The following is a 19,948-nucleotide window of genomic DNA, read 5'->3' on the forward strand; positions in this document are numbered from 1 at the left end:
GTACAAATGAAAAGCCTAAGGTATCTCAAGAATAATCCAAGGTCAAAGCACAAGAGAGAGGGAGAGAGTGAAAATCTTGAAGAAAATGAGTATTAATGCCTTTGAATGCTCTTAGAATGTTAGCTTAACTCATTTGATAAGTTCCTGAAATTCCAAGGGTGGTCCCGAGTACGGCAACTATGAGGAGTGAAAATTAATTAGGTTTCTAACAAGTTTTAATCTTTTGAAAACTCAAACCTAAATTGGAAATTAAGAGATCAAAATAAAATTCAAGCACACAAGTTAAATCTAGAGGTGCAATGCAAAATAAAGAGCTAGAGTTCAAGAGAGAGTGCACCCGAGATTTAAAGTGGTTCGGTCCTCAAAACGCGAGGCCTACTCCACTCCACCAACAAAGACCCGTTGATGGCTTCACTAAGTGATCTTCTTAACTTCGGCGAAGATCGGTGCCGATTACAAATTCCGATTACCTTTAACCTTGGTGGCAATCTTCACCACGGAGAGTGGGCTACGCTTCTCCAAACACTCGCCCGAATACAATTTCTTGAATAAGAAAGAAAGAACAAAAATCCCTCACAAGGGTTTACAACTTTGCAGAAGATGCACAAATATAGCCTAAAGATCCAAATCCTAATCTTAGAGGATGAGAGGCATAATCAAGTTTGATTCACTCTTTGGATGTTCAAATGAAGTTTAAGAGTGTAAGGATTGATGGTCTTGAAGTTTAGAATGCCCATATATATAGAAAAACCAAAATATGACCGTTCAATGGCATTGTGGTAATTCCAGCAAAATTCCCAACGGCTTAAAATATGACCGTTATAGTGTTCTCGGAGTTCCGAGAATTCTCAGAGTTCCGGGAATACAAACAGAAGATGAAAAAAGTCTACTGGACCATTTCTCGGAGTTCCGAGAATTCTCGGAGTTTCGAGAATTTCTCTAGGAGTTCCGAGAAGCCTATGAAGAGCAGATTTTCACTTCATGTTTTTTGGCTTCCAACTTAACACCAAGTTGGGATTGCTATGAGGGTTCCAAGGTGTTGGAACACCACAAAGACAATCACATATAAATTTAGGGTGTGTGTTTATTTCCTTAATTATGCCTTTCAAAATCCTAAACTAGGATTGGATCTTAATACAATCTAATATAACTTGATCTTCAATGGACTCTTCAAGTCTTCATTTATCTTGGACTTCGATGTCTTTGGCCTTCCGAATGTGGTCCAATGCGAGCTTCTTTGGCCTTAATCCAAGCAATGATGTCTTTAAGCAATTATGATCTACAACTTAGACAATCAAACACATTAGTGATCATAAATCACTTGTGTATTGGAATCATCAAAATAAGATAGGAATGCCAAGGTGAAAACCATTGGGCTTACAATCTCCCCCTTTTTGATGATGACAAACACAAGAGATTTTCTAATAAAAAGCACATATATTTTTCCTAATACTAAATTCTCTCCCCCTTTGGCATCAATCAAAAAGATTGGGTAAAAGAGAAACAAAGGGATGAAATATTCAATTTAATGCTCCCCCTTTTTCAAGGAAAAAGACAAGCCTAGAACTCCCCCTATTTAGAATTTTTATTCAACATAAGAGGGGATATTTAATTAACTTTGAAAAAGATATTCAATTTTAAGCATTAGCCCCTAATCTAAGCATATATGATGAAAATCATATGGGGGCTTTGGGAACCCAAGATTTCTTGGTTCCACCATAATCCCTAATCTTAGATGCACATTGGAATTGGTAATGACCATTTATTCCACAATAATGGCATCTAACATGAGGGTTAGATACGCTAGTCCTATCATATGCATGTTTAGGTCTTTGACTAGTCTTCTTTAAGATTATGTCAATAATTTTGTCACCATTTAAGAATCCATGGAGACATAATCTTAACCTTTCATTTTCATTATGAAGATGGGTTATTTGATTTAGAAAATCATTAAATTCATCTTCATAAGATTTGGAAGAGCTTGCCACATCTTGGAGTTTTGCAATTTGGCAAGATTTCTCATCCAAACAACCCTTAAGGGTTTCAATCTCTAGTTTAAAATTTTCAAGTTGTATTTGAGATTTTGAAGAAAATTTATTTTTCAAAAAATTAAGTTCATTTTCTAATTTTGAAATGGATTTCTTTTGAACTTTATTTTTAGAAATTTGAGAGTGCAAGGTTGAGCACAATTCATCATATGATATTTTTTCACTATCACTACTAGATGAATAACATGAAGGGTTAGAGTTTACCTCGTCTTCATGGGTGAGTGCCATGAAGCAAAGATCGTCTTTCTTTTCTTCCCCTTCGCTTGAACTCTTTCCCGAGGTGCTAGTAGCATCCCATCCGGCGGCAAGAGCTTTATGTTTCTTCCATTCCTTCTTTCCCTTGTATTTTGAGGAAGATGACTTGAGAAGTGGACAATCCGGTCTTTTGTGTCCGGCCTTCTTGCAATTATAGCACCTTATTCCTCCTTCTACTTTACTTTCTTCTTTCTTCTTCGTTTTATCCTTTTTATGTTTCTTTCTCCATAAGCTTTTAAATTTCCTTAAAGCTTCTTCTTCATCGCTATCCGCCTCGCTAGAGGATGATGAGTTTGCTTTGAAGGCTTTTAGAGCTAGAGATCGACTTTCTTTCTCTTTCTCTTTCGGCTTCTTCTCCTCTTGTCGACTAGTGAGGAGCATCTCATGGGTGATGAGAGATCCTACAAGCTCTTCCATGGTTAGCGTCTTGAGATTCTTTGATTCTTGTATGGCGGTTACCTTTGGATCCCAATATGGAGGAAGAGACCTAAGCATCTTACTCACAAGCTCATCAGTAGGATAAGATTTACCAAGATTTGCTAATTCATTAGAAATTTTAGAAAAACGGGTATACATTTCGAAAATGCTTTCGTTTTGATCCATTCTAAACATTTCATATTTGCTCTTTAACAAGTTTATTTTGGAATCCTTAACTTGAGATGTTCCCTCATGGGTAACGGCAAGTGTATCCCAAATAACCTTGGCGGAATCAAAAAGAGCAAATCGATTAAACTCCTCCGTAGATAAGGCGCAAAACAAAGAATTTATAGCTTTGTAATTTAAATTTGCATGCCTTTTTTCTACGACATTCCATTCTTCAAATGGTTTGGAAGGCAACATGTATCCATTTTCAACAATGTGCCAAAGTTCCACATCTATCGAAAGGAGATAGATGCGCATCCTTGTCCTCCAATGTCCATAGTTGGACCCATTAAAGAAGGGAGGTCTAGTTGTGGAATGGCCCTCCGGAAGTCTGGTTCCATTTCTATCCGCCATTTCAGAATTAGAAAGTTGCCAAAGATCTTATGATATTTCCCTTGTTTGAAATTTTTAAAGAAAAATTTACCAAAGATTTATAAAAAAAGAAAATCTTTTAAGAGCCTTTGTTCTGATACCAAGTGAAATTCCAAGGATGGTCCCGAGTACGGCAACTATGAGGAGTGAAAATTAATTAGGTTTCTAACAAGTTTTAATCTTTTGAAAACTCAAACCTAAATTGGAAATTAAGAGATCAAAATGAAATTCAAGTATACAAGTTAAATCTAGAGGTGCAATGCAAAATAAAGAGCTAGAGTTCAAGAGAGAGTGCACCCGAGATTTAAAGTGGTTCGGTCCTCAAAATGCGAGGCCTACTCCACTCCACCAACAAAGACCCGTTGATGGCTTCACTAAGTGATCTTCTTAACTTCGGCGAAGATCGGTTCCGATTACAAATTCCGATTACCTTTAACCTTGGTGGCAATCTTCACCACGAAGAGTGGGCTACGCTTCTCCGAACACTCGCCCGAATACAATTTCTTGAATAAGAAAGAAAGAACAAAAATCCCTCACAAGGGTTTACAACTTTGCAGAAGATGTACAAATATAGCCTAAAGATCCAAATCCTAATCTTAGAGGATGAGAGGCATAACCAAGTTTGATTCACTCTTTGGATGTTCAAATGAAGTTTAAGAGTGTAAGGATTGATGGTCTTGAAGTTTAGAATGCCCATATATATAGAAAAACCAAAATATGACCGTTCAATGGCATTGTGGTAATTCCAGCAAAATTCCCAACGGCTTAAAATATGACTGTTATAGTGTTCTCGGAGTTCCGAGAATATTTCTCGGAGTTCCGAGAATTCTCGGAGTTCTGAGAAAAAATCTCGGAGTTCCGGGAATACAAACAGAAGATGAAAAAGGTCTACTGGACCATTTCTCGGAGTTCCGAGAATATTTCTCAGAGTTCCGAGAATTCTCGGAGTTCCGAGAATTTCTCTCGGAGTTCCGAGAAGCCTATGAAGAGCAGATTTTCACTTCATGTCTTTAGGCTTCCAACTTAACACCAAGTTGGGATTGCTATGAGGGTTCCAAGGTGTTGGAACACCACAAAGACAATCACATATAAATTTAGGGTGTGTGTTTATTTCCTTAATTATGCCTTTCAAAATCCTAAACTAGGATTGGATCTTAATACAATCTAATATAACTTGATCTTCAATGGACTCTTCAAGTCTTCATTTATCTTGGACTTCGATGTCTTTGGCCTTCCGAATGTGGTCCAATGCGAGCTTCTTTGGCCTTAATCCAAGCAATGATGTCTTTAAGCAATTATGATCTACAACTTAGACAATCAAACACATTAGTGATCATAAATCACTTGTGTATTGGAATCATCAAAATAAGATAGGAATGCCAAGATGAAAACCATTGGGCTTACAGTTCCCAAAGCTCCCAAAGTTCATATATATAGAGGGGAGAAATATATGCCTTTTTTAAGCTCCCCAACAGTCTTCTCGGAGTCGGGGCTCGGAGCTCCGAGTGGACCTTAATCCCTTTAAAATTTGAACCTGGAACAATTCTCGGAGTTCCGAGCTCCGAGCTCCGAGAATTTTCTCGAAGTTCCGAGAAGCCTACACACAGCAGATTTTTTCTGTTGTCTGTGCTATTTTTGTTTGGGCTTTTGGAACTCTATTTTATCAAGATAAATGGAATGTCATAAGGGTCCAATAATGTTGGGACAGCACTATGAACATTCACAAACCAATTAAGTCCTATTTAAGTTGATTTTAACTCTCCTTTGTGCCTTAGACCTAGACTATACATGATAGACCATTTACTTTCTAATTTTGCATGGTCTTCAATCTTGTTGGCACCTAGTAGAGGCTTTGACATGATTTCACTCAACTCCATTGATGCTTGAGCCAAGCTTGAGCTATTGAGTTGATTTCTATTCTTGTTGGGCTTGAATTCAACCTTGTCTTTGAATACCTTTGACTAGTCGTTGTGTTGGTATTCTCTTGTCTTTGGATTGCCTTTGTGACGGTGATGCCTTTAATATCACTTTGAGCTTGAATGATTTGCCATTTGTTGTGCAATCTTGAATGTACTAAAGCTATGAATACAATAACTTAGCCAGTGGAAATCATTAGTACATAAGGTCTTTTTATATCAAATTGAATTTGTTAATCATCAAAACATGTCAATGGGAGTACTTGTTAAACCCTTGGGCTAACATTTTGCAAATTGTGGGTTGGCTTGCTTCCCCAATTGGAGCTCCCAATTATGACTAGTTCTCTAGAAATTTGGATTGTACATATGGAAATTAAAAACTCTATAAATACAGGACATATTTCTGGATTTTTCTACAGCTATTCCATATTTCTATGTGCTGGAAATTGGTAGGACACCCCAAAGTCTTTCTCATCTTCTTCTCTTTCAATTCCATCAACTAATTTTGTATTTTCTAGGTCAAAGACAAACATCCTACCAAGCTCCATTTATCTAAATACATATTCCCACATTATAATCTAATTTAGATCAGATTATAAAGTGAACGAAGAGTTATATACAAGATCATTTGCGCAACAAAAGGAATCCATCAATTCAACTTGCGGTTTCGCGTCGATTAGATCGCCGGCGAATTTTCGAGGCGTAGACCATGCGGACAAGTTCTTTTCTACATAAAGATATTTATATTTGTGTTTATTAAATTACAATAAAATCAATTAGTCACTACGAATCCTGTGTTAGAGCAAAAAATTTGTTCTACATGGTTTATTCTTCCGCTACGTGTAGTGATTTTGCTCGGGGTTTTACAACCAATCTAACAATATAGGCATTTTCACCATACATTGTTTATTTGGTATTGTCTATATGCTACGTATAAAGTTTAATTTGGTTCTATTTACATCAAAAAGATTTTTAGCAGTCATGGATGCATTTTGAAAGGACATGTCCACTTCCATGTTTACACATAAGGAAATGATATCTGCGCCAAGGTGTTTCGATAAACAAGCGCTTCACTTGTTTGTCGTGTAGTATTTAAAGGGATTTCAGCGGATATTACGGTTCTCAAAAAGCTCTTTAAACCCTTTAAATACTACACGACAAACAAGTGGAGCGTATGTTTATTGAAACACTTGGCGCAGATATCATTTCCCTTATACATATTATATATATATATATATAGTAGTTATATGTGTGTGTAGATATACATAGAGAGAGTATTGTAGGTCCAACCTTGATTATGAACACAGATAGAACATACTTTTAAATTTCTTACAAGAATTGTTTCAGGTGCAAGCTATTCGGTGTCTCGAATTTTACGTCTGCTACTATGGTTGGGGAGATGTCAAACATAGAATGCAGCATTGCAGCAAAAGCAGTGTTTTTGACTCCTTCTACTTCATAATTGCAGTGGTTCCATATTGGTCCCGCCTCATGCAGGTAACTCTTGCCAACAAAAACTTCATGTATAAACTTTCTACCCACCTTACCCATCCTAAACAGTAAGCTGGCATTGAAAACCCAACAACTTCTTTGGATAGAGGGAGAAAGAGAGTTTGGAAACAAAAGGTGAAGATTTGCAAGAAAAGATCATATCAGACCCACAATCTTACACTTGTTTTGGGCTTATTTTTTTATAAACTTTTCTGCGAAATTCTCTCATAGCCTTGGAAAGCTTGTTTTAATATTTTCAAAATTCTACGTCGGCCTTGTTCATTTTGGATTTTGGGAATTGATTTTGAGTCCAAAACTGATTATTGGACTTGCATTTTGAGTCCAATGATCAGTTTTGACTCAAAATCAATTCTAAAAATCCAAAATGAACTGGGCCTTAACATTTCCTGACCCTTAAATTCTTCAAATTTTCAAGTGGCTTTATTTAAAATTTCCTTAAATATAGACAAAATTCCAATTTTTTTGTATCATTTTTCCTTTCTTCCTTTTTTTCCCATAGTGTGTGCATATGCATGCCCCTTTCGTGATAGTAGTCTGCTTCCATTTCGATTTGCTTGGGGTTATGTTCACATGACTTTTGTAGTGCATCCGACGAATGTTCGAAGAGAAGGATGCAATGCAGGGATATAATGGGCTGAAATACTTTTCAACAATTGTCGCTGTTGTGATGAGGACAGCTTTTGGCTTGAATAATGGAATGTTTTGGAAGGTTATGGCTGCTTTCACTTCAGCCATTGCCACAGTTTACAGTACATATTGGGACATCGTTATGGACTGGGGACTTTTGCAACGACATTCCAAAAACCGATGGTTGAGAGACAAACTCCTTGTACCACACAAAAGCGTCTACTTTGCAGCCATGGTATGAAGTAAATCAGATAATGTTGTCTTGACCTTTTGAGAACTCATGCCGAACTCGATACCTTGACATTTTTCATGCAAATTGCAGGTGCTTAATGTCCTGCTGAGATTTGCTTGGGTGCAGTCAGTGTTGAATTTTGAGGTGTCTTTCCTACATAGAAATGCCATGAGTGCAATTGTCGCATGTCTGGAGATTCTTCGGCGTGGGATTTGGAATTTTTTCAGGTCAGTTATATTATTAATTTTCGGACCATCTTGATGTTCAGTAACTCAGTGAGGTACTTTGAACAGCATAGCTACTCAGTTGCGTTGGTGCGAAGTACTGTGTGCATAATTTTTTATTTTTTTTCGTTTCCTTCTTAATGATAACATAGTCGGGGTATTTCATGAATCAGGTTGGAGAATGAGCACTTGAACAATGTAGGGAAGTTTAGAGCATTCAAGTCAGTGCCACTCCCTTTCAACTATGATGAGGACGAAGACAAGGATGAATAGTAAGTACACAAGGGTCTGCAAAGTGATAGAGGCGATGAAGAAGGACGCAGCAGTTTCCTTGTAGATTCGTTGAAGAAACAGAAATTTTAGCAATGTGAGAATATCCCCAGTAGCTAAAATCCATCGCCAATCAAGTATTTGATTTGGGTTCGGCCTGTAGTCAATTGACATTTTCTTGTAACAACACTTGTGTTATGTAAAATGGTCGGATCTCTCTTGTAACAACACTTGTGTTATGTCAAATGGTCGGATCTCATAAGCGCATGGGAAGGATACTGTGCAAGAAATATAATATATATATATATATATATATATATATATATATATATAGACACACACACACACACACACACATAGAGAGAGAGAGAGAGAACTTTAGCTACACATACGTGTAACTAACTTAGCTACACCGACGGCTTAAAATAGAGTGGGCCCAGCATTGTCTGGGTGATGCAAACCATTCATTTGATGGACCCTCACATAGATAGCCTCCACAAATCGTAGGGTTGGGATGATCCTATGGAGCTGATTTGTTGGGCACAACCTATCTATGTGAGGGCCCATCAAATGAATGGTTTGCATCAGCCAAGCAATGTGAGGTCCACTCTATTTTAAGTCGTCGGTGTAGCTAAGTTAGCTACACGTATGTTTAGCTTCACTTTTCTCTTATATATATATATATATATATATATATATATATATATATATATATATATATATATATATATATGGGCTTCCTATAAATGAGGTAGAGCTCATTTACGCTGAATGAGGTAGGGTGCCAAAACACATGGATCCCACATTTTTTGTGGTGGTCCAAACCATTCATTTGCAAGGCCAAATCATAGATAGGGTGTGTACCAAAAATCAGGTTCATTGGATCATCCTAACCGCTCCAAAAGTGAAGGGCGAAAATGGGCACATTTGTCCCCTATAGTGTCTGTCCTTTTCCCCCTCCATTTTTGAATGGGTTAGGATTATCCTATGGACCTGATTTTTGGTACACACCATATCTCTGTAAAGTCTTTCTAAATGAATGCTTTGGATCACCTCAAAAAATATGAGACCCATGTTTTTGTGGGACTCTACCTCTCATTTAGCGTAAATGAGCTCTACCTCATTTACCGTTTTCCCTATATATATATATATATATATATATATATATATATTATATATATATATATATATATAGAGAGAGAGAGAGAGAGGAAAATGATTGTGAGCTTGAAGCTCATATAGCTTATATGAGCTTGAGGGCCCAAACACATGGGTCCCACATTTTTTGTGGTAATCCAAACCATTCATTTGCAAGGCCCCATCATAGATAGGGTGTGTACCAAAAATCAGCTCCATTGTATCATCCTAACCCCTCCAAAAGCGGAGGGCAAAAATGGGCAGATTTGTGGCAAACGGTGTCTGTCTATTTTGCCCTCCACTTTTGGATGGGTTAGGATGATCCTATGGAGCTGATTTTTTGTACACACCCTATCTATGTAAGGGCCTTTCGAATGAATGCTTCGGATAGGGTGTGTACCAAAAATCAGATCAATAGGATCATCAGAACCCAATCAAATGTGGAGGGGCAAATGGACAGACACTGTGTGTCCGTGTTTCTGCCCATTTTTTCCCTCCACAAATGGCAGGGTTAGGATGATCCTATAGGGCTGATTTTTGGTACACACTCTATCCATGGATGGGCCTTCCAAATGAATGCTTTGGATCACCTCAAAAATGTGAGACCATATGTGTTTTTGAGCTCGAGCTCAGGAACACTTTTCTCTCTCTCTCTCTCTCTCCATATATATATATATATATATATAGAGAGAGAGAGAGAGAGAGAGAGAGAAAACTGTTTGTGCGCTTAAGCGCATGAGAAATATGGTGCGCTGAAGGGTATTTTCGTTATTTTCGTTTCAAGTGGGTCCCACTAGCTAACGTAGATGAAAAACCCAAACGCCATTACCCTCGTTTTTTAAAAAGGTTGAAGAAGTTGCAGATGAAAAACCCAAACGCCATTACCCTCGTTTTTTAAAAAGGTTGAAGAAGTTGCAGATGAAAAACCCAAACGCCATTTCCCTCGTTTTTTAAAAAGGTTGAAGAAGTTGCAGATGAAAAACCCAAACGCCATTACCCTCGTTTTTTAAAAAGGTTGAAGAAGTTGCAGATGGAAAACCCAAATGCCATTACCCTCGTTTTTTAAAAAGGTTGAAGAAGTTGCAGATGAAAAACCCTCTAAATTAACCATAATCTTATCATTTATCTTTAACAAGAAAAAATTCTGCCAGAAATGTTTTTTTCTTGAAATCCAAGCAGATCCTTAGGGAATTAAACAAATATGATGCTCCAAAGAAACAAGCAAAAATGTTGGTACAAAAAAAATTCAATCAACAAAGGGTACTTAAATTTGATTGAGAATGTTTCTAACAGTCTCAGTTTAAAAATAATTTCTTGCTTATGCTTCTCTTGTTACAGACAGTTACAGTATCCCGTGTTATAATTATTTTTGTTAACTTTTATTCTTTCCAAATCTAGGGTTTTGTTGCATTCTAGAAACAACACTAACCTCTGTTTGTTTCATTCTCTTGCTAATGGAAAGAAACAGAATGGGGGAACATTAAAAAAAAAAACCTAACCTCTGTAATCCAGGAAACAGCTGGACTTTTGAACGCCGAGGTTTTTCTTCGAGAGAAAGGAGCTCTCCGCCGGAAATCTTCAAAGATTTTCGCCGGAATCGGGTAAAAATGAGAGGGTTTTGGGAGGAGGAGAGAGCGAGAGGGAAAGGGTTTCTGGGGAAGATTGCGTCTCTAGCTTTGTTTGGTGAGAAGCGTCTCCCTGTATTCCTCCTTCTGTTACATTATATTTCCATTTTTGGAAGTGATATTGGCACTCCTCACTTTATTAAGCACTTTCTTAATTAGCTGTTGAAAGATTCTTTCTCCAAGAATGTAAAATGAAGAAAGGAGTGGCATTATTAAGACAAGGCAGTTTTGATAGCATTTCCTTTTCCATTACACCCTGTTTGGAATGCAGGAAAAATATTTCTCAAGGAAAATACTTTCATAGGATTTTTTTACTATGATTTAGAGGATAATGAATCATTAGAAGTTGAAGGTCCTTCTTAAGTAAAACTTGAACTACGGTGGTTCATGTTAGTATTTCATTTGTAATCAAACGATGGAAAAACAAGAAATGCTGAAAAAGATAAGTTTTTCTTTTCCAAACAGTTCTTGCACCACGCTCCTTTGGAAGGGTCCGATTATTTTTTGTGAGGGACAGATCATCAGGATAATGTTATAACTCAGGAAACATTAAAATCCATTAAAGAGAGAGATCACTGAGTTAATACCACTCAGTGGTATCAACAGATTTAAACAAGGTAGGTGTTGAACAATAAAGTGATTTTCAGGGCCTCTGTTTAAATCTGGACAGTCAAAAATTTGTAATAATTCTCCGGATTTGACCTCATTTGTTTTCCGGTAATTGTCATAACTTCCGAGATTTTATTGGTATTTTTTTCGTAATTTTACAAATTTATAAACATTTCTATGTAATTTTTCATTTAAAACTTTATACTTTAGCTATTTTACTTTTCTCGTGTAATGATTGCTTCTTTTTTTTTTTTTTGCTAGCAACATTTGCCAAATATTTGCCATGTTCGCATCTTTGCACCCTATGGCCACATGCCGAGAAGTTGCCATAGGAGAAGTTTGGTAGCAAATTGTTATAAAATAAAAAACAGAAGGAATGTTACCAACACTACTGTTTTCATATGAGCGCACTCTCACTTTATTAAAAGTACGGTATGGCCCACACCATAGGATGATCCAAACCGTCCATTAGATGGGCCATACCCTAAATAGGTTATGCTCCAAAAATCATTTCCATAGGATGATCCTAACCCTCCAATCTGAATGTTAGAGGGTTGATCCTAACCCTCTATAGATCGGAGGGTTAGAATCAACCAATGGAAATAATTTTGGGGCATAACCTATTTAGGCTATTTTGCAACTTCTGATCTTCTTCAAGCTTTTTAAAAAACGACGCATCTGCAACTTTTGCTCTCTTCTTCAAGCTTTTTCCCAAACGAGGGCATCTGCAACTTCTGATCTTCTTCAAGCTTTTTCCCAAACGAGGGTATGTATGTATGTATGTTGCGTTTGGGTTTTTCATCTGCAACTTCTTCAACCTTTTTAAAAAACGAGGGTAATGGCGTTTGGGTTTTTCATCTGCAACTTCTACAACCTTTTTAAAAAACGAGGGTAATGGCGTTTGGGTTTTTCATCTGCGTTAGCTAGTGGGACCCACTTGAAACGAAAATAACGAAAATATCAACCTTTTTAAAAAACGAGGGTAATGGCGTTTGGGTTTTTCATCTGCGTTAGCTAGTGGGACCCACTTGAAACGAAAATAACGAAAATACCCTTCAGCGCACCATATTTCTCATGCGCTTAAGCGCACAAACACTTTCCTCATATATATAAGCTCACCAAACTTATGGTGAGCTAGCTTGCCCAATCACATGGGTCCCACATTTTGGGGTGTGATCCAAACCATTCATTTGCAAGGCCTTATCATAGATAGGGGGTGTACCAAAAATCAGCTCCATAGGATCATCCTAACCCCTCCATTTGTGGAGGAAAAAAATGGACAGACACAAATCTGCCCCATTTTTGTCCTCCACAAATGGAGGGGTTAGGATGATCTTATGGAGCTGATTTTTGGTACACCCCCCATCTATGTAAGGGACTTTCAAATGAATGGTTTGGATCATCCTAACAAAGTGGGCCCCCATGTGATTGGGCAAGCTAGCTCACCATAAGTTTGGTGAGCTTAAGCGCACCATTTTTTTGGTGTTCTTAAGTTGTTATAACGCCTCCCATTGGTGCGCTTAAGCGGGACCCAAACATTTAAACGAATGGCAGGCGTTATAACAACTTAAGCGCACCAAAAAAATGGTGAGCTTAAGTGCACCAACAGTTTCCTCTCTCTCTCTATATATATATATATATGGGGGCGCGGCTCGTGAGCTAGAGGTCAGCCTACGCTAGAGCTTACAATACCCCATCTCCCATAGGTGTTTGACTCATCCAACCCATTCATTTGTAGCACCTCACATAGATAGGATGTTCATAAGAAACCATCTCCATACCATAATCCTAACCATCCGATCTATAGGAGCGTAATTTCTAGCCATCCATTTTAAACCTCCACAAATCATAACTCTAACCATAAACCATAACTGTAATACCCGGCCCCATGTGAACTTTTTTTTGAAAACTTATATGATGCCCAACCTTGAGATTATAAAGGGCGGAGAGAGAAAACCATCTCTCCCTTGATTTTTAATCCAAGAGAAAGCCATTTTTCTTACTTTTCCTTGGTTCAAAAACCAAGGCAGCAGGCTTTGTCTCTACCCGCCCTTTACATTCTCACGGTCGAGCATCATATAATTTCTCCTTTTTTTATGCGTATCATTATCAAAATTAGACTTATGATTAATTTCCTAGGAATGGGTGTCATTACCAAAACCGAGCTTAGGATTAATTGCTTGAAAGCGAGTGTCTTTATCAAAACCCATGCCTTTAGAATAGGGTAGTTTTAAAAGTGCTATTTTGAGTTGGGTGTCATTATCAAAATCTTGTGTATGATGTTTTATTAAGAATAGCTATGCTTTTAAGTAAAGGTTCTAAATAAAGTAGGAATAAAATTTTTGGCTCAGTGGGGATTTTAGTTCAGTAACTAATAGCAATTTAGGAAGTGTTTTAAAATTTAATGGGTCATGATAACCCTTGGATTACTAAAGTGCTATATTAGTAAACTGCCATGTGTTCTAAATGGTTATTCATTAAGGATAGTGGAAAGAGAGAGAGATTTCCGTATAAATCTTATTCGATGAAGGAAAGTAGGAAAGATGAGGCCAAATTCGTTGGTGTCTAGAATCTTGGATTGGCAATTGAGTTATTGCCATTAGGATAAACAAAATAATTGGTTAAAATGTTTTGGCCATGGGCAAACAAGGCAATATGCCCAATCCAATTACGCTACATACCTTTTTCGGCATGGTCGATCAAGGCAATTTGACTTTCTTGTAAATAAGGCCTGTTGGATGGGAGAGGGGGATGGATATTTTTCATCAAAAACAAGTATTGTAACATAGTCTTGTTATTTTTCTCTTATGCTAGAGTGGTGTTTCGGATAAGAGGACGCAAACACGCCGGATCTTTCCAACTAGCGGGCTCGGTTTGGGAATCGCGATCAAGGTAGGTTTCCACCCCTCAAGTTGATGTAGTAGCCATCCCTGACTTGAAAATTATATCTTGGTACTGCCCATGTTTGCATTTTGATATTTTTTTATTCAACTTATTTCTCTCATTAATGAAGGTGGGACCTAAGATCCATGTCAACACTGTAGAACCAATGAAATTGGCCGCATCAACCATAACACCCTTTAACAGTTATGTAGTTTTCCATTGTACATACCCACTAAAATAATATTTCTATATTGAATGCTCAATTACATAATAAACTGACAATATGGACTACAAAACACTAGTGGCTGCTTGAAATGAACAAGACTTAGTATTGATCGTTCAATCATATGTTGTTTGACGATAGCGCCTATTGAGCACCAATATTTTAAGTGGTTGAGGGTTGTGAATGGCCCTCTTGATTTCTCATGTTCCATAAGATCGACACTTGAGAAAAATATGTTGAACAAGAAAAGGGTGTGTGCTTGTAGAGCACATTGAAAAGAACTTAGTGCTCGTGAACCCACCTGGTAAGTTGTGGGAAACCTTGATCGTGCTCAGTCTTAGTATGGAATTCACCCCTCCACCGGTAAGGTAAGGTTGATCTCCGGCGGAAAATCTTAGTACCCCGTGTCCATCTGTAAGGTTGATCTCTGATGGAGATATTGACCCTAACACCTATAAGGTTGAACTCGGGCCCCACCAGTAAGGTTGATCTCTGGTGGGAATAGGGATCTTGTTACCCGTAAGGTTGATCTCGGGTTACCAGTAAGGTTGATCTCTGGCATGGATTATCTTTACTTTGTATTAGGACTGGTGAGTCCTGCGAACGTGTGCTCGCTCGGGGGTACGCCACCTGCCAATAGGATGGGAAATTGGCCTTGGAAAAGATTGAAGTAATGCCATTGAAATTTTCAGTTTTGGTCTGATTTTGAATAAGAAATGAACTGTTCTATTGATTTGGATTGAACTTCAGATAATTATGCATGGTTTATCATGTCTCACTGTACATTTATCCTCTGTACGAGCATTGCTAAAAAAAAGTTGCCTTACACACGTTGATCTTTACCTATAAAGTAGAAAAGGTATTCTTCATGTTGTTGCCGTATCGTTCATTGATTCATTTTTGCTTGGAAACCACTGGGCTTTGTGCTCATTATGTTGTTCAACTATTTTTCAGATAAGAGAAGCAGTAGGTGGATCGTTGTTGGACCTTGGAGCACGGGGATCGGCAACGCGGACTTCATTTCTAGTTACTTAAATTAGATTTTAGTTATTCAGAGACGTTATTCATTGAGGTGATTTTATAATAGAAAGTATTATGGAGTTGGAATTGTTTAAGAACCATTCAATCATGTTAGACTTGGATGATAAATTAAATTTCATGCCAATATTTAACAACTAGCTCTGTATGCATCGAATTGGAAATTGTGATTAGTTTGTGAGCCTTGCAAGCTTGTGGCGTCACCTCACGGGCGTGCGCGACTGTCACGTGTGCTGAACGTGCATCTCGGGCTGGGACGTGACAGTTAAAGTGGTATAAGAGCAACTTGCAGTACCTCAGGCAAATTGTATTTTTACTATGTTTCAATTATTATTATTATTATGCTTGTATTTTATGACCTGGAGCCTTACTAGTGTTTGGTATTGATGGCATAGGTATGGCTCGCACGAGGAGAGTGGCTGACCTCGTTCATGCCCCTGTTGTTGCGCAAACTCCATTTCAGCGAAACCCTGTACCGGCTCCTGTGCAGCCAAACCCGGCACATGAGGAGGAGCCTCACACTCCTATTGTCCATAATGTAGCGGGGCGGACTCATCAGGAGGAGGCTCCCACACCTATCGTCCATACTTTAGAGAGGACTCAGCAAGAGGAGACAGGTGACCCCGATTAGAGCATATGATGGAGACTTTGGTTGGGGTAGTGACTCAACAGCAGCAACATCAGCCGCAGCCACAACAAGTTGAGCATCGCCGCTGAGTAGGATGACTGAGTTTTAGAGGATGGCCAATACTAATGGAGGGACCACTGATCCCCTCGTGGCTGAGGAATGGCTGCAAGAGACAGAGAAAATGTTTGAGTTCCTTGGGATGGCAGAGCAGGCCAAAGTAGTTGCGGCCACTTTCATGCTTAGAGGAGGCGCATATGCTTGGTGGAAGATGGAGAGGCGTGTCAGGGGGACCGCTATCATTTCATGGGATGATTTCATTACCGCCTTCTATGACAAATATTTTCCTGGTAGTGTGAGAATTCTGAAGGAAAATGAGTTTTTCAATTTAAAGCAAGGGAGCAAATCTGTCATAGATTATGAGGCAGAGTTTACGAGATTGGGAATGTTTGCATCCATATCGTAGAGGACGACGGGCTTCTTGCTCGTCGTTTCTAAGACGGACTTAGGGAGCCTATCAGGCATCGAGTAAAAGATTTCCAGCTTAGAACCTATGCAGATGTGTTGAGTAAGGCCTTACAGGTTGAGGAAGGTGTCCTCAGGTCCCAGCAGCATAGGAACTAGCAGAAGAAGAGATTCAGGATAGGAGGTCAGCAGGAGGGTCAGAGTTCAGGAGGGCCAGCTAAGAGGCCTAATTTCCTCCACTAGGGAGGCGGATCACAGCAGCGGTCCGTTGACCATCAACCGCATCATCAGAATGCTGGTCAGAGGCCTACCACACAGGAGTCTGGTTTGTGTGCCAAAGGTAAAAAACCTCATGTAGAAAAGGATTGCCCGTGGGTCAGTGGGGCATGTTTTGATTGTGGCCAACTAGGTCACAAGGTAGCATATTGTCCTCGGAAGAAGAATTTTTAGGCTACAGGAGCACCCCCAACAGCACAGGTCCCACCCAAAGTACAAAATCGGACAGGGAATTAGAAGCAGAGGATCCCAAGCAGAGTCTATGCACTGACCGAGTAGGACGCAATGGCCTCTAACGCAGTGGTGGCAGGTATGGTATTAGTTAGTTGTTGATATTTTATACCTATCAATGTTTATCTAGAATTTCAAGGTATTGGATTTTGATGTTTGCTTAGTTAATAGTAGGTAACACCTATGGTAGGCACCCTTCTAGTAGCTTCGGTCCATGCATGTGTTATTTGACTTGGGCGCGTCACATTCTTTTATATCAGCCCGGTTTGTTGTGAAGCATGGATTAGTTCATGAGCCTTTAGATGTAGAGCTATGTGTAGACACACCTGTAGGAGGTAGCCTGATTACCGACCGAGTTTTCAAGTCATGTGTAGTGAAGATCGGTGATAGGGAATTACCCACTGAATTGGTAGTCTTAGAGATGAGGGATTTTGATGTTATACTGGGGATGGATTGGCTGGCTACGAATCATGCCAACCTAGACTGTCACAGTAACCTAGTGACTTTTCAGATGCCAGGGCAGCTAGGGTTCAGCTTTATGGGTTGTCCAGTGGGCACATCTTCCCGTATTATTTCAGTTTGCAAGGCTAGCAGATGGATAAGGAAGGGTTGTCAGGGTTTTCTTGCTACTGTATCAGATGTCAGCCAGGGGACCTCAGATTAGAGGACATCCCAGTTGTGCGAGACTTCCTAGATGTATTCCCCGAGGACTTGCCTGGGTTGCCTCCAGATAGGGAGATCGAGTTCTCCATTGACCTTGTGCCTAGCACGGGTCCCATTTTGAAGGCTCCCTATCGAATGGCTCCAGTAGAGCTTAAGGAGTTGAATGGGCAGTTGTAGGAACTTCTTGACAAGGGGTTGATCAGACCCAGTGTTTCTCCTTGGGGTGCACCAGTGCTGTTTGTGAAGAAGAAAGACGGGAGTATGCGGTTGTGCATCGATTACAGAGAGCTGAACAAGGTAACCGTGACGAACAAGTATCCATTGCCGAGGATTGAAGACCTGTTTGATCAGTTACAGGGGGCTCAAGTGTTCTCTAAGATCGATCTTCGCTCGGGTTACCATCAATTAAGGATCAAGCCAGAAGATGTGCCCAAGACAGCTTTCAGGACTAGATATGGACACTACGAGTTCTTGGTGTTGTCGTTTGGTTTGACTAACGCACCCGCAACATTTATGGATTTGATGAATAGGGTGTTCAAGCCATTCCTAGATAGATTTGTAGTAGTATTCATAGATGACATCCTAATCTACTCAAAGAGCCAAGAAGAGCATGAAGAGCATTTGAGGCAGGTGTTGCAGGTACTGAGAGCAGAGCAACTATATGCGAAATTCAAGAAGTGTGAGTTTTGGATTAATAGAGTGGCTTTCCTGGGACAGGTGATTTCAAAGGATGGAGTGTCCGTAGACCCCCAAAAGATTGAGGCAGTGGTGGATTGGAGCAGGCAGACTAATGTCGCAAAGGTTTGTAGTTTCTTAGGTCTGGCAGGATATTACAAGAAATTCGTAGAGGGATTCTCACGGATTGCCGTACATCTGACCCGTTTGACACATAAGGGAACCAACTTTGAATGGTCTGATAAGTGCGAGGAGAGCTTCTAAGAGTTGAAGCGAAAGTTAGTATCGGTCCCGATCCTCACTATAGCATCTGGGAGTGGAGGATTCACCATATATAGTGATGCCTCTAAGAGTGGTTTGGGCTGTGTGTTAATGCAGCATGGAAAGGTAGTGGCCTATGCTTCCAGGCAGTTGAAGCCATATGACCAGAACTATCCGACGCATGATCTAGAGTTAGCAGCAGTGGTGTTTGCATTGAAGATTTGGAGACACTACCTTTATGAGCAGCCATGTGAGGTCTTCGCAGACCATAAAAGCCTAAAGTACTTGTTCACATAGAAGGAATTAAATATGCGTCAGAGGAGATGGCTTGAATTGCTGAAAGACTATGACCTGACTATTAGCTATCATCCAGGGAAGGCTAATGTAGTAGCGGATGCTTTGAGCAGAAAGGCCCAGGGTAAAATGGCAGCTTTGATAACTGATAAGAGGCAAATCATAGAGGACTTGGGGAGGTTGAGTTTTGAGGTGTGGCAGCATGAGCTTAGTGTGCAAATTGCGAACCTGAGAGTTCATCCCACTTTGTTAGAAAGAATAAAGATTGCTCAGAATACTGATGAGAGACTCTAAAAGATCAAGGCAGGAGTTGAAGAAGGATCCCCATCAGATTTTAGAATCCATGAGGATGGGTTTTTGAGGTTCGGAACTCATTTGTGTGTGCCTGCTAATACAGATCTGAAGAGGGAGATTATGGATGGGCCCATAGTTCTGGTTATTCGGTACACCCTGGAGGCACCAAAATGTACAAGGACCTCAGAGAAATCTTCTAGTGGAATAACATGAAATGAGAGATTGCAGAGTTATTGGCTCGCTGTATAATCTGCCAGCAGGTCAAGAGACCTACAGGGAAGTTAGAGCCCCTCCCTATCCCAGAGTGGAAATGGGAGCACATCACTCTGGATTTTGTTACCAGTTTGCCGAAGACATTGAAGAAGAATGATGCCATTTGGGTGATAGTCGACAGGTTGACTAAGTCAGCTCACTTCTTAGCTTATAGAGTTGGTTCGACACTGGATCAGATGGCAGAGTGGTACTTGGAGGAAATTGTCAGGCTGCATGGAGTGCTAGTGTCGATTGTGTCGGACAGAGACCCGAGGTTTGTGTCTCAGTTATGGAGGAGT

General features: G+C 39.5%; 2 protein-coding genes across 3 annotated transcripts in view; both read left to right on the plus strand.

The window, feature by feature from the left end:
- The window catches only part of LOC143885391 (phosphate transporter PHO1 homolog 3-like), a 76,260-nt gene extending 67,895 nt beyond the window's left edge, over nt 1-8,365 (plus strand). For both annotated transcript variants that reach the window (XM_077389546.1, XM_077389547.1), the window contains 4 exons: nt 6,581-6,730; nt 7,329-7,607; nt 7,695-7,831; nt 8,002-8,365. In XM_077389546.1, the coding sequence (XP_077245661.1) occupies nt 6,581-6,730; nt 7,329-7,607; nt 7,695-7,831; nt 8,002-8,101 (666 nt within the window). In that variant the 3' untranslated portion in view covers nt 8,102-8,365. The remainder of the gene's footprint in view (nt 1-6,580; nt 6,731-7,328; nt 7,608-7,694; nt 7,832-8,001) is intronic.
- Nucleotides 8,366-17,264: 8,899 nt separating this feature from the next.
- Nucleotides 17,265-18,050, plus strand: LOC143883096 (uncharacterized). The gene is made up of 3 exons (XM_077386458.1): nt 17,265-17,289; nt 17,471-17,738; nt 17,849-18,050. The coding sequence occupies exons 1-3, from the start codon at nt 17,265-17,267 to the stop codon at nt 18,048-18,050; spliced, it is 495 nt and encodes a 164-aa protein (XP_077242573.1).
- Nucleotides 18,051-19,948: the final 1,898 nt, after the last annotated feature.

Source organism: Tasmannia lanceolata, unplaced genomic scaffold (assembly GCF_043159265.1).
Source record: "Tasmannia lanceolata isolate RefF3 unplaced genomic scaffold, GAP_Taslan_0.1 ptg000008l, whole genome shotgun sequence".
NCBI classification, from domain to species: domain Eukaryota; kingdom Viridiplantae; phylum Streptophyta; class Magnoliopsida; order Canellales; family Winteraceae; genus Tasmannia; species Tasmannia lanceolata.

Excerpts from the sequence above, each read along its gene's own strand:
- LOC143883096 (XM_077386458.1), top strand. The coding sequence starts at position 17,265 with ATGGCCTCTAACGCAGTGGTGGCAG. Across the intron at positions 17,290-17,470 it reads CTCTAACGCAGTGGTGGCAG|CCCGGTTTGTTGTGAAGCAT; the intron begins GTATGGTATTAG and ends CTTTTATATCAG. Across the intron at positions 17,739-17,848 it reads CAGATGCCAGGGCAGCTAGG|ATGTCAGCCAGGGGACCTCA; the intron begins GTTCAGCTTTAT and ends CTACTGTATCAG.